This window comes from Mastigoproctus giganteus, chromosome 11 (genome assembly GCF_048544385.1).
Source record: "Mastigoproctus giganteus isolate SK-2022 chromosome 11, ASM4854438v1, whole genome shotgun sequence".
Taxonomy (NCBI): domain Eukaryota; kingdom Metazoa; phylum Arthropoda; class Arachnida; order Uropygi; family Thelyphonidae; genus Mastigoproctus; species Mastigoproctus giganteus.
In genome coordinates this window covers 42,768,676-42,782,331 of record NC_143585.1, presented here as the reverse complement: position 1 = coordinate 42,782,331, position 13,656 = coordinate 42,768,676, and the positions used below count along the sequence as shown (strand labels likewise).

The 13,656-nt window shown below is 35.0% G+C and overlaps 1 protein-coding gene across 3 annotated transcripts in view; it reads right to left on the bottom strand.

Moving 5' to 3' along the window:
• LOC150077951 (DDB1- and CUL4-associated factor 8-like) overlaps window positions 1–13,656 on the bottom strand; it is a 227,606-nt gene that overhangs the window by 157,296 nt on the left and 56,654 nt on the right. For all 3 annotated transcript variants that reach the window (XM_090385203.1, XM_090385204.1, XM_090385205.1), the window contains exon 2: window positions 11,392–12,412. In XM_090385203.1, coding sequence (XP_090241329.1) covers window positions 11,392–12,387 — 996 coding nt within the window. In that variant the 5' untranslated portion in view covers window positions 12,388–12,412. The remainder of the gene's footprint in view (window positions 1–11,391; window positions 12,413–13,656) is intronic.

Below are 13,656 nucleotides of genomic sequence, written 5' to 3'. Positions count from 1 at the left end.
TATGCACACTCTCTGATATCCCTTGTCAGAGACTTCCTAATAACCACAGGTATGGGCTTGGCACACCCAGGGTCCTGAGCTGGATATCATCATATTCTCCTCTTTCTTGGCAATTCCCTTCTCTCTCTCTCTCTCTCTCTCTCTCTCTCTCTCTCTCTCTCTCTCTCTCTCTCTCTCTCAGGGTAACTCAGAAATTTTTTTTTTGTTGGTGCAGCATAAGCCTCGGGCTTCCTTGCACCATATGGCTAATAATAATAATAGTAATCTAGAATCTACTCTTTTCAGTCTCCTGACTGAAAAGAGTAGATTCTAGATTAAGATTTCTTTACCCAGTTCTGTAAAATTCTTCTATTGCCTCAATATGTGAGTAATTGTAGATCTGTTCTCTTCTAATAAAATAATGCAAGATCATCCTGAACAGGAACACAATTATATTATTATTAGCCATGTGGTGGTGCAAGGAAGCCTGAGGCATATTCTGCACCAGCCAAAAAAAAAAAAAAAATTCGAGTTACCCTGAGAGAGAGAAGGAAGTAGAAAGGAATCATCAAGAATGAGAAGAATGATGATATCCAGCTCAGAACCTTGGGTGTGCCAAGCCCATACTCACTAGATGTGAGCCCCTATGGAAAACACTCCTAGAATGTTAAGGGCAAATCTTGTCAGACCAATCTAATTAGCCACTATGGAGCTGGCATAACCAAGTTTGCATAAATACACACATTTTGAGTGGCCTTAGTTTAATCCCAAAGGACTGCTAAATATGGTGCTGTTCATTATATTCTCTATCTTGTTAACATTTCTGACTGTGTGGTCATCCTGGAGAATAAATTTTTTTTTTTAATACTCATATTCAGCATATATTCCATCTTCCCCACTAGCTAAATTTATTAGTTTTTGTCTATGCCGAAGCAGATTTGTTTTAACAGAAGAATAATTGTTTTTCTGTACTTTTAGGAGATGCTAAAACAGAAGTGGATGAGATCACATTTGAGGTATGTCTAGCCTAATCTGATCCACTACTGAGAATCTGTTCAGAGATCTCACCCACTGAGCAAGTGAAATTTTTGAAGGATGTGTCTCTGTCTGTGTGCTACCAATATTTGCCAAGAGGGAATAGTTTAAGTATCAGTCCTAAGTGCTGTGATTTTTACTATCAAAGTTAATTCTATCACAAAACAACTTCCTCCAACTGTGCACCATACCCTCTTTGATGATGACTTCAATATTTTTACAGTCATGCAAAATAAGGGCCATCAAAAGACAACTACAGCAAACCACTGACCACCTCAACTCCCATGCAATGACTAATGGTTTCATGTTCTCTCCTCTGAAGCCATCTGCATACATTTATTCGGAGCCAAAACGAAAGCTCTGACAAAATGTCATTCAGTAGTCCTGAAACAAAATTCTTGGGTCTTGTATTTGATAAAAAGTTGTCATTCCTTCAACACATCCATCAACTGCGGGCAAAGTGTACTAGGAGTTAGAACCTCCTACATGCCATCTAATTTAACAATTGGAGAGCAGATTGCAGCACCCTACTTTGCCAGTATCATACAAAGAAAAATAAGGTGGAGCATGTATGCATCAGCTAGAAATGGCATACTCCAGTGGCTAGACCCAGTGCACTAAGAGTGCATGCAAAATGCTACTGGAGTATTCTGAACTTCCTATCCAGAGTTTATAAGCTGAATCAACTAAACTGCCTCTTTCACCATGAAAACAATTGTCACTATAGTGTACCTTTAAAATAAAATTACTGCCAGACCACTATAAATGTAAATTTTTGGACACACACTGGGAAAAATCTATACAGCACCTGACAGATAGCCAACTGGCCCATTGGTATTCAATGTCCAAGAGCTATTCCAAGAACTTCATGGCAAACATCAGGGCAGACAATGATGCCCAGTCAAAGACAATAGAGGAGAGGTTTCCAAGACAGCTCATGGAGTTTTGTCAATGATACACAGGATTTTTGCTTGCAGGGATAAGGAAGTGTTACCTTATTGAATAAGGCAATGGTCAGGAAACATCTGGAGTACTGCATACAGGTCTGGAGACCTTATTTTACAAAGGATGTAGAATTGTTGGAACATGTGAAAAGAAGGTCAATGACATTGGTAAAGGGAATGAAAGAGTAGTCGTACCAAGAAAGGTTTCAATTCTGTAAATTGCAGCATCTGCCTTAAACAACTCAATCAGGTCATCTGTGAGGTGACAGACAGACAGAATAATTCCAAATTAAGGAAGGATGGTTTCAGAAGAGATGTGCAGAGGTTTGCCTTCAGCCAGCAGGTGATCGTTGGAAAAAACTTCTATCTATTGTTGTGGAAATGAATAGTTTCAATAAATTCAAGGAAGAACTAGACAAATTATTGGGAAGGATAGACAGGTGATGTAGGAAGGGGTTTTTTTTTTTGGCTGGTGCTTTATAAGCTTGCTTTCTTGCATCATATGCCATTACTACTAGTACTAGGCGCCTCCGTAGCCAGGAGCAGCAGTGCATAGCACATGCTTCTTGATTAGACCGGGGTTCAAGCCCATGACCACCAAATATGGAGGATGCGGAAAGGTCAGGGAATGACCACCGCACACCCAGAGCAATATGGCCTTAGTTTCTAATGCTCCAAATAGCAACAACAACTACTAATAATAATAATCTCTTCCATTCTGGCATGCTCATCTTCCCACCATGCAATTTCTCCATTAATAATGGAAAGGCCTACACAGCAGCCTCCAATGTCACATTTACCATCAAGCTGAATACTCTCGACTTCTAATCCATTTTCATGAATGACCTGAAGTCAAAATTTTCTGTAGGCGCCACTGAGGAACCCCAGATAGCACTATATCCAAGATGATTCCTCCTGGCTGCAGCATCTGCATCGCAGAGTTGTATGCTATTTGAGTTAGCCTTGGACCACGTTAAAATTCAAAGATGTATGGTTTATAAAGATTCCTTACATGAGGGGATTACCCTAATAAACCGAATATGTCAGAATTGGAAACTACTGATCTAGAACCTAACAGGCTTATCGGCATTGGGATATAATTCTCCTCCAGTCCTCTCCCAGGTTCATCATCTGCTTCTACTGGATCCCAAGCCACACTGGGTTCAGAGGCAATGATCTGGCAGTGCTTGAGTCATGCTGATAGATCAGCACAACCAAAGAGCAATCACAGTGTGCTAATTTTCTATACAGACTATGGGCATATAATATGTACCAATTTAGAATCCCAATGGCAACAATCATGGCACAGACAGGTTACTGATAAATCAATAAACTCTAGAGCTTTCAAAAAATATAAAATTAACCAATTTACTACTATTCAGAATTCAGCATGAATGGAATCTGCATTATTGGAAGAATGTTTTTTTTTTTTTTCTTTCCCCACAATGTTGTTGTAAAGAAAAATAGACTTACTATAGACTTACTTGAAGAAAAATAAACTTACTAACTAGAGAGAGAGAGAGAGAGAATAAAATAAAACAATATAAAAGTAACATAATACTTTTTAAGTATTTAAAAACAGAAATCAGACAAAAATTCATACAATAAATAATAAAAAATTGATAGAAGTGACATCTGATTGAAGTCACATCTGTGAATGTTATTAAGCTGACTCACATCTGAGAGTCAATTTAATGAGATAAAGAGCACACTTGAAGGAACAGCTGAATTACAGGTTAGATCTGTTATTGAGAATTTTTTCCCTGTACTTCCAAACCAACAGCAAATTTGTTCAGGTCAGCATCAAGGTTCTGTGATTGAGTATTTGACAAGGAAGAAACCTGTCATATTATTAGCATTAAGTAGAGGCATATAATGCAAGAAAGCAAGCTTATATAGAATCAGCCAAAAAAAAAAAAAACACACCTTCCCATTTCATCCATCCATCCATTCATTCCAAATGTTTGTCTAGTTCTGCCTTGAATTTATTTAAGCTGTCAACTTTCACTGTTGTTGTTGTTATTTGGTTTTTAGGAGCATTAGCAATTAAGGCTATATTGCTCCGGGAATATGCGGTGGTCATTCCCTGACCTTTCCGCATCCTCCGTATTTGGTGGTGACGGGCTCAAACCCCGGTCTAATCAAGAAGCGTGTGCTACACACTGCTGCTCCTTCCCACCTGGCTACAGAGGCGCCATCAACTTTCGCAACAACAAAAAAAAGTTTGTTCCAGCAATCAACCTGCTGGTCACTATCATAACTTAATGACGATGATACTATTACTCTTTCTCAAATAACACACACACACATTTAAAAAAAAGATGGCTGCAGGATAGATGTGTGAACATTTGCTTTCAGTCAATGTAACTGAATGTTGGAACAAACTATCATCTGGTGTTGTGGAAGTGGGTAGTTTAAATAAATTTAAGGAAAAATTAGTTATAATACAGGTAGTTTCCGACTTAGAGTTAATTTACTCCCAGCACACATTCATAAAGCAAAAACTCGTAAAGCGGGAATTTATTTCCCATAGACAACGTAAAAATGCAGAGTTACATTCTCAACAATGAAATTTGACCATAATAATGTTAAAGGTCAACAAAACAATAGTTTATACAAAGAAATGAAAACACAGCCTTTAAAATCAAGAAAATTATAACAATAAAGAAATTATTTATGTCATACAAATGTTAAAGAATGTTTATCCTTCATTATCATTGACTAAATGCACACTCGTTGATGGTTCTCTAACAGTCATTCCTGCTGCATGTTTGCTTATGATCTATATTTTGTTTCCAATGTTAATCCTCTTCATTGTCTCTTTTTATTAAGATTATTCTCCATAGTATTACTTCATTTTGGCATATTGTAGTATTAATAAGGGTGATAAATTTGAAATAAGACAAGGCAGCGAAAATAAAGAGCAACACAACCATTCTTTGTAATGTGAGCAGTGTAACTGCTTTATGTTATGTGAGTCAGTGAGACGCTCTCATCTGCCCAAACAAATGCACAAACAATAATACTGTATTGTATAGCTACGTGCGTGGTTTGAAATGCTGTATTTATGAATGTTTAGCATTTATTTATTACAATTAATGTTCATATTTTCAATTTTGTTAATACTTTATACTGCATAAAAAGAACTCGTAAAGTGGGACCAGCGTGTATTTGCAACTGTCCTCATTTTGAGAGGTTGATGGATGCCCACTCCTTGGGTCATCACAAACATTCTCACACCCGTCTTTGAATTACTTATACCATTTGAACAAAGTGGTACAGCTTAATGTTTCATCACCATAAACATATTTTAATATTTCATATGTTTCTGTTGCAGATTTAAAGCAAAATTTAATTGGTTTAACTGGACACTGATTGTTACTTGCAACCTATCAGTCTACTAGACTATCTCTGTACCATCATCTGTTGGAGGAAGTGTGAACGATAACATATCCCTTCTGTTTATTTTCAAACTCATCGAACATCACATGAGATGTTCGATAAGTTTGAAACTTTATTGCCACACCTCATATATTAGCAAATGTATGCTTTGATTGGTTGACGTTTGGGTAGATGAACTGTAATTAGCCAATTTTTTGGATTCTCTTTTGGTAGTTGATAATCAAAAATCAAAAATGTTCTAGGTCAATACAGTACAATCATTCTGTTTTGAGAGAGCTGCCCTCAATTTACCAAGAAGTTTGCCATTGTATAAAGTAACCAACACTTGTAAATGACTGAACTGACATGCAATTATGCACACAAGATTTAATTTCTCCAGTTAACTTTCTTCAACTCCTTTATTTCTTTATACTACTTATTTGTTCAAAGCATCCAATGCAGGTTTCTTGTAACCATTGATGCATTTTGTTACTATCTATGTTTTTATTTCAAATGTTTTTTTATACAGAATATATTGAGTTGGGTTGTTTAAAGCATTGCGACAACTAAAATCATGAGGCACCAGTATACTGTGTCTGCAAATTGCATTCATTGTATGGTCAGTTTCCCTGATGATACTGATATATAAGGCTTCTAAATCTTCTGGAACAATTAAAATTCCACTGATTATTCATACTGCTATAACAAACTTCACTGACAACTATCAGTTTTAAAATTATTGTAGAATTTTATTCACATTTCTTGTTTGAACATGTAGGAAAATTTAACTTATTTTTATAATTAACAAGAATGAACAAGTTAGTACAAAGCATCATTTTAGCTTGTAGTAGATCACTGAAGTGAGTGAAATGGCATTATTTTTGTTACGTCTCATGCTGTCAATATCTAATGAGTTGCTGTGAAATGGCATCGCTTTTGTTACACTCATTATAAACGCTTTCACAATATGAGATGCAACAAAAACGATGCCATTTCACCTACTTTGGTGATTTAACATGAACTAAAACAATGCTTTACACTAACTTGTTTGTCTAGTAAATTTCCTGTAGTCTGAGGCTTTCAACCCTAAACCCTTTTTAGTACTTTAACAAGAATGCTAAAAATGAGTGAATGCATTAAAATTATCGTTGTAGTCTAAATTTATTAGAAATCATATTTTTTTCTATTACCTTCCAATGAGCACACAGTACTTTAACAACCAAAGTTTAAAAAAATTAATTAAAATATCTATTAAATACTGTATCTATAAACAACACATTTGCTTCTGTATTGATTTTGAGCTTTAGTTTAAGCCTTGACTTCTCCTGCATCATACTGCTTAGCATTGGAAACAAGCTGGCTGGAAAATGTTTCTCTTTTTGGAAACCAAGATTTCTGTTACTAAAAATATTTGTTGTTGTTATCCAATATAGTTTCAGAATAAAGAATAAACTTAAGCAGATCATTCTAAACTACTTCTTGCTTTTTCCTAAAAATACCGAATAGTGACCAGTGTACTCCAATGCATGCCTATTGGCGTTACTTTCTTTTCCCATTAGAGTAATGGTTTTTCAATCTTTACTTGACTGTGAACCCTTCTGCAAATCTGAATCTTCTATATTGTTAATAAAGATTAATTAAAAATAGTCATTACTGAAAACAAATTACAAAACAGTAATGCATGTGTGCAAATTAAATAAAAAATAATTTGAAAAATTAAATGCACAGGGCATAATCCTTATGGGTTTTAATAATTAACTATATAGTATCGGTGTAAATACACCATAGTTAACCCATATATTTGAACTACGTATGTAGTGTAGAGGGCATCGTTTTAATTGTATCTCATAATGTGGTTGCCTTCACAACGAGATAGCTACCATTACATTACTTCAAATAAATAACGCTTCTCTAGTAGAGAAGACTACTGTTATTTATTTTCAGCGGTACCACCACCCAGACGATCGTTTCGATATGGGTTAACTATGGTGTATTTACACCGATACTATATAGTTAATTATTAAAACCCATAAGGATTATGCCCTGTGCATTTAATTTTCCAAATACATTACCACCACACCCTTTTGGCATCTCTCATAATGTGGATATAACTTTGCAACTGTGATGGCTTGTTGTATTACCTGGGTACCTGCCCGCCCACTGATGATGAAGCTGCACAGCTTCGAAACGATCGTCTGGGTGGTGGTGGTACCGCTGAAAATAAATAACAGTAGTCTTACTAGAGAAGCGTTATTTATTTGAAGTAATGCAATAGTAGCTATCTCGTTGTGAAGGTAACCACATTACGAGATAATTAAAACGATGCCCTCTACGCTACATACATAGTTCAAATATATGGGTTAACTATGGTGTATTTACACTGATACTATATAATAAAAAATAATGATAACAAAAATTAATGGAATGTTTTCAGAACCTTGGGGATCCTTTTGTGAAACCCCATAGTTCTGTAGAATACACACACTGCTGATTCCAAAAATAACAAGATTATGTCCCTACTGCATCTCTATTAAAAGATATACTGAAATTTTGCTAACTTAATGAACTACCAATTTCATATATCATAAAACAATATATATTCTATCTTAAAAACGAATCATTCATCTTAAAATACTTTAATCAAACATAATGTACTATGTACATTCTATTTCCTTAGAAATGTTTGCCACTCAGATTTTTTAATAGTCCATTTTGCATTGCCTTGTAAGAAACCAGCAGCAATCTCCCATCATAGCAGTATTCTATTGACTTTGGTACCACCCACTCTTCCATAGTGGATATATTCTAATGAAAGCATTTCCCTTGCTAATCACTTACATCTCCCAAATCTGGGAATGAAGAAAATGAATTTTCACACACATTCGTTGCAGTAAAGCTGACACCAGAAATTGATAATTATCTTCTTTCCTTTTTCCAAGACATTCATGCACAACTGTTTTAAATGATCACCAAGCTGCAAATTCAGTATTCTGTAGCTTTGTTTCAAATACATCATCTTTGAGGAATTTTTTAATTTCAGGCCTAAAGAATAGTCCTCCTTTCAGTTTTGACTGTTAAATTGGAAAATACTTCCTTCTTTATCCAGAACCTTAACAAAATTCTTTATTAATCCAAGCTTTATATGCAAAGGTGGAAGAACCTTTTTTTTTTTTTCAGTTCAATCAGTGAAACATTTTATATTACTTCTTCCTGGTAAAAATTTCTCACTCTTTTCCCAATGCTGCACACAACTGTCCCACAAACACAGAAAACAATAGTGTTTTGTGAAACCTATTGTAGACCAGTGAGTAATTCAATTATCTTAAGATTTCCAGAAATAATCCAAGCAATGTCATGGTACTTTACTGAACATACTTTCACTTATTTTTTCAAGCCAACAGCATGAAGTAGAGGAACTGATGGGAATGCTCCATTTCCAGTGTGCAGCAAAACTCCTTTTAAACTTAATTTTGAGGTATCAGTAAATAAATGTTATTCAATAGGGTTGTGTTCAATGCAGTTCATTCACAAGACCAATCTTTACAAAAACACAATACCATCTTCCATAATGAAATATCTTAAAACACTTTCGTGACATTTTTGATTTACTGCAATTTCAGTTCCTACTTCAAGTAAGTTCTCTTTAAATTAAAAGTTCCCTTTAAATTAAACTTTTAATTTAATTTTCCTAAGGTCTTAGGAAATGGTAATCTCAAAATAGCTTATACACTTGGTGTTATTTTGTTATTTTGATTTTTTTTTTTTTTTGGGAGGATTAGCAACTAAGGCCATATTGCTCCGGGGATATGCGGTGGTCATTCCCTGACCTTTCCGCATCCTCTGTATTTGGTGGTCACGGGCTCGAACCTTGGTCTAATCAAGAAGCGTGTGCTACACACTGCTGCTCCTGCCCACCTGGCTATGGAGGCACCATACACTTGGTGAAAAAAAGAGCAGATGAAAAAGGGATCTGAGAGTTATGATACCGACAGATATGAAGTTTTCTGAGCAGTGTAAACAGGCAGCCAAAAAAGCCCATGGTATCCTGTCAATGATTAATTCAACAATATCCTGTAGAGATAAGGAGATCATAATTCCAATGCATAAGGCAATTGTAAGACTCATTTGGAATATACTGTGTCCAAGTTTGGAGACCTAATCTGAAAAATGACAATAAGTTCTTGAAAGTTGGGCAACTCACATGGAGGTCGGCAAAAGGACAACCATATCAGGAAAGACTTCAATTATGTGAACTACAAAGCTTGGCAACCAGGCACCTTAGAGGGGACCTGATTGACATTTATAAGTCTCTGAGAGGTGTTAGCAAAATGAATGAAGGCAGAATTTTCACTGTTATAACAATTTCCAGCACCAGGGGCCATAAATTCAAATTACAGGGGAGGAGTTTTAGACTAGATTGCAGGAAGTTTTTTCTTTTGCTAGTGAACTATTGATTACTTAAACAATTTGCTTCCACAGGTAGCTGAGGCTAACAGTTTGAAGAAATTCAAAGGTCAACTGGATAGTTACCTACATGATGAGGGATGTGGATGCAGGAAATTTGTATTTTCTTATCTACTATTTTTTTTAATTTTTTTTTGGCCAATGTAGCAAAAAAAAAAAATTGCTTCCTTATACTACATGCTAATACTAATTTTTCTAATTAGTTGCATCCTAAGATTTATGGAGCATGTAAAAGAGCACATAAATGCAGCCTAAGTTTTGTCCTGATCACCCATTTTGCAAAATCAAGTGCAAAAAATATGCACAATTAGTAATACTTTAGATTTTCTTCCTGACCTTTTGTTGTAATCTATACACACCTATAGAAGAAAGTTTAAGCATGATTCAGGCACTTCCTTTGCTTCTGCTTAACACATTCACTGCTGCCTTTACACGTATATGCATAAAATGGAAGTAGTAGTGAGGTACCAACAAAACATATCTACATTAAAATGCAACCCAAGCACTGTGCTTTAATGCATATGAGCAGTCATTTTTAAGCAGTCAACTAACAAATATTGTAAACCTAAAGATACATGAATTTAACAACTACTCAGTATTGGCACACTGATTGAACACTTTGCAGTAATCCTTAACTTTTGTTTATAGATCTGGCACACAACTTTATTTGTTCTTTGCTTGTGTTGATCTTAGTTTGTGTACACGAATAAATATTTTTAAACAATTTTAAGAATTGTTTTGATTTACAGCTTGGAACAAAAGTGTTCCCTTTTAGCAAAGAATCCCAATCTTTTAATTTTAAGAATGTTGGAGATATCGGAATGTTGATTTTTTTCAACATTCTGAAAATTACTGCACATTGAAAGGGTTCTCCCACAATGCTAAGCAAAACACAGAAGAAACAAACGATATGCAGATAAAATGTATGCATACTCACACATTTGTTTTTCCAGTACTGAGGGAGGAAGGGAGAGAGACAGAGAAAGACACAGCCAAGGTCGAACATGTTAACCTTTCTCAAAATTACTGATGTCTATGACCATGTGTTAACCTTGCCCAAAATGATTGTCTATGAGTTACGATATGGGCAGATATGAAGTTTTCTGAGCAGCTTACACTGCTCAGAATGCTTATAGTACAACACATCAGTGTCATATACTTTTCTAAAATTGTAGTAAAATAAGCACATTGTGGGTAAACACAAAAACCTGTATAGGTAGAAATTGTGAAGCAATGTTCTGTGCAAAAAAAAAAAAGTCCTGTACTAGGGGGTTAAGTAAGATAGGGCAGCGATTCTCAAAATGAGCATCATATGATAAGAAAAATCACCCAATGGAAAATCTAAATTGGGCAGAGTGGCTAGTGCGAGTATAGAGTACTATACTACGCTATAAAATATGTGGACCATTCTTAACTGCAAGTGTATGCCACTGCAATTTCAATTTCGCTATAATACTGATCCTATGTGAACTTCAGAGTATACTCAGAAAAAATAAAATTAATAACAATGTGAATGCCAATTTACTCTACTTAGTTTATTTAAACACGTAACATGCATTAGAACTATACATGCATGTATTCTACATACCTGAAAAACATTGCTTCTATGTCCACTATTATATTCTAACACTGGTTCTGATATAGTCCAATCCCATATGACAATATCCAAATCATCAGAACCACTGGCTAATCTTGTTCCATTACTATTGAAATGTAAAGTATTCACACAGCCATCGTGTTTCTTCATTTTGTACATTAATTCTAATCGTTCCACCATATGAAGACTTCCACAACATCGTAGGCGAAATAAGTCTTGTGCATATCGACTTGATGTGCCATATTGGCGTTCAATTACTTCTCGGCAGAGGAACCATTTATGCTTTGGTCTTGGGATATTTGGAGTTGGATCATAATTTTTTTCATCATCAGTACTGCTCATACGACAGGTATCATCACTCTTAACTGACTCATCATCATCAGTTTCTGAGATATCACGATCTGTAGAATGTTTAACTTTATCATCAAGAGGTAATTTAGTTTTCTTCTTTTTATCATGAGATATTTTTTTTGTATCACTCTGAACTGAATCTTCTTTGTTAATTTCAGCAGCTGCTTCAAGCAAAGTTTCAACACCACTACTGACATCAAGTAATTCAGGCAAACTATAAGAACAATCCTGATGTCCAGAATCTGGGCTGTTTAGTCCACTAGCATCTTCATTTTTTACTTCCGGTGTTGGAAAGCAACTTTCCTTCATATGACTAATTTTTGATTCACTATCTTGTGTAATGGCACCTTCATCAGAAGAACTTCCTCCTTCTTCTTGGGATTTTTCAATGCTTATTCCACTATCATCCTTTTTCATCTTCCCCCTGCTATTTGGAGACTGTTTATTTGTAACTTCAGAAGTCTCTGCTGCATTAGGCAAATCTGAAATTTCTACTGTAGAATTTACAGAATGGTTGGTAACACTGACAGTGGAAGTACCATTTGGCGGATCAATATCCATCGCTTCTGATATATCCTTGACGCTGGTTCTTTGTTTATTTTTGTTTACTGCATCATTGGTTGCTCCACTCTGCATTGTGGAACTGAATTACTGACATGCCCTATACAATAGAAAAACAACATCATATACGATTTTTTAAAAATATTATAATTATTTAAATTAAATATTGATATTACAATTCTGAAAACATCTCAATAACATCAAGAATAAAATAATCTATTTTATTATAAGTACCTTGTAATAAAAGATGGTGGTATTTATATGAAATAACACATAATTAGATATTTGGCGCAAAGTTAATTTTCTGCCAATTTATAATTTCAAAAAAAAAAATAAATAAATATATAACCAACCTTTGGATATATAACAATACCATTTACGCTTAATTCAGTCTGTACTTTTAACAATATTTATTACAGGAAAGGAGTGGATATTCCTAAAAATTCCAGCATCAAAAGAAAGGAGAGCATTGACAAATACAGTGGAACTTCCCTTTAACGGACAGCCATGGGGAACGAAAATGTGTCCGTTAGAGAGAAGTGTCCACTAACAAGAAGTCTGAGGGAGAAAAAAAAAAAGAAAGAAAGAAAAATCGTCAAACATTTAATGTAAAATTAAATTAAATTATATACAGATTTTGCACAATATTTTTGTAAATAATATACATACAATTGTGCTATGCATATTATGACTTTATCTTAAGAAAAATACATACAGCAATCACTTATTTTCTTCTGCACCTTCTTCCGGCTGATAATTTTGTTTTCAACATTTGTTTGGAGTGAAGAAACCATCGAAAGTCCTTCAGTATCTTCTTCAGCGGCGAAAAACATTTTTAAGCGATTGATTTGTATGAGCGCTTCTTCTATTTTCATCGGTGGTTCGTCATTAATATGTTCTTCGACAGAATGACCTCCTTCCATTTCTTCATCCTCATGAGGAACTTCTTGAAAAATATCGATGATAATGTCGTTGATATCTAGAGCACCATCTTCTGTAGTGAGGTTTGAGTCTATATCTTTGTAGCCAGGGTCACTTGCAGCGGAAGTATCGTACATTATCAATAGATGTTGAAGTTCTTGTTCTTCTTGGTGCTCCACATTGCTGTTCACAACTTCAATTTATGCGTTTGAGAAGCCAGACTTTACAAAACAGTTCATGACAGTTTGTTTTCTAATTGCATCTAGGATGCTGATTTTCTTTGCAAGGTCACTCGCACATGTTACATCGTTCATGTTTGCAATGAGATGTCTTAAAACACGTTTTCTGTAGTGAAGTTTAAAATTTTTTATTATCCCTTGATCCAAGGGCTGACACTCTGCAGATGTGTTTGGTGGCAGAAAA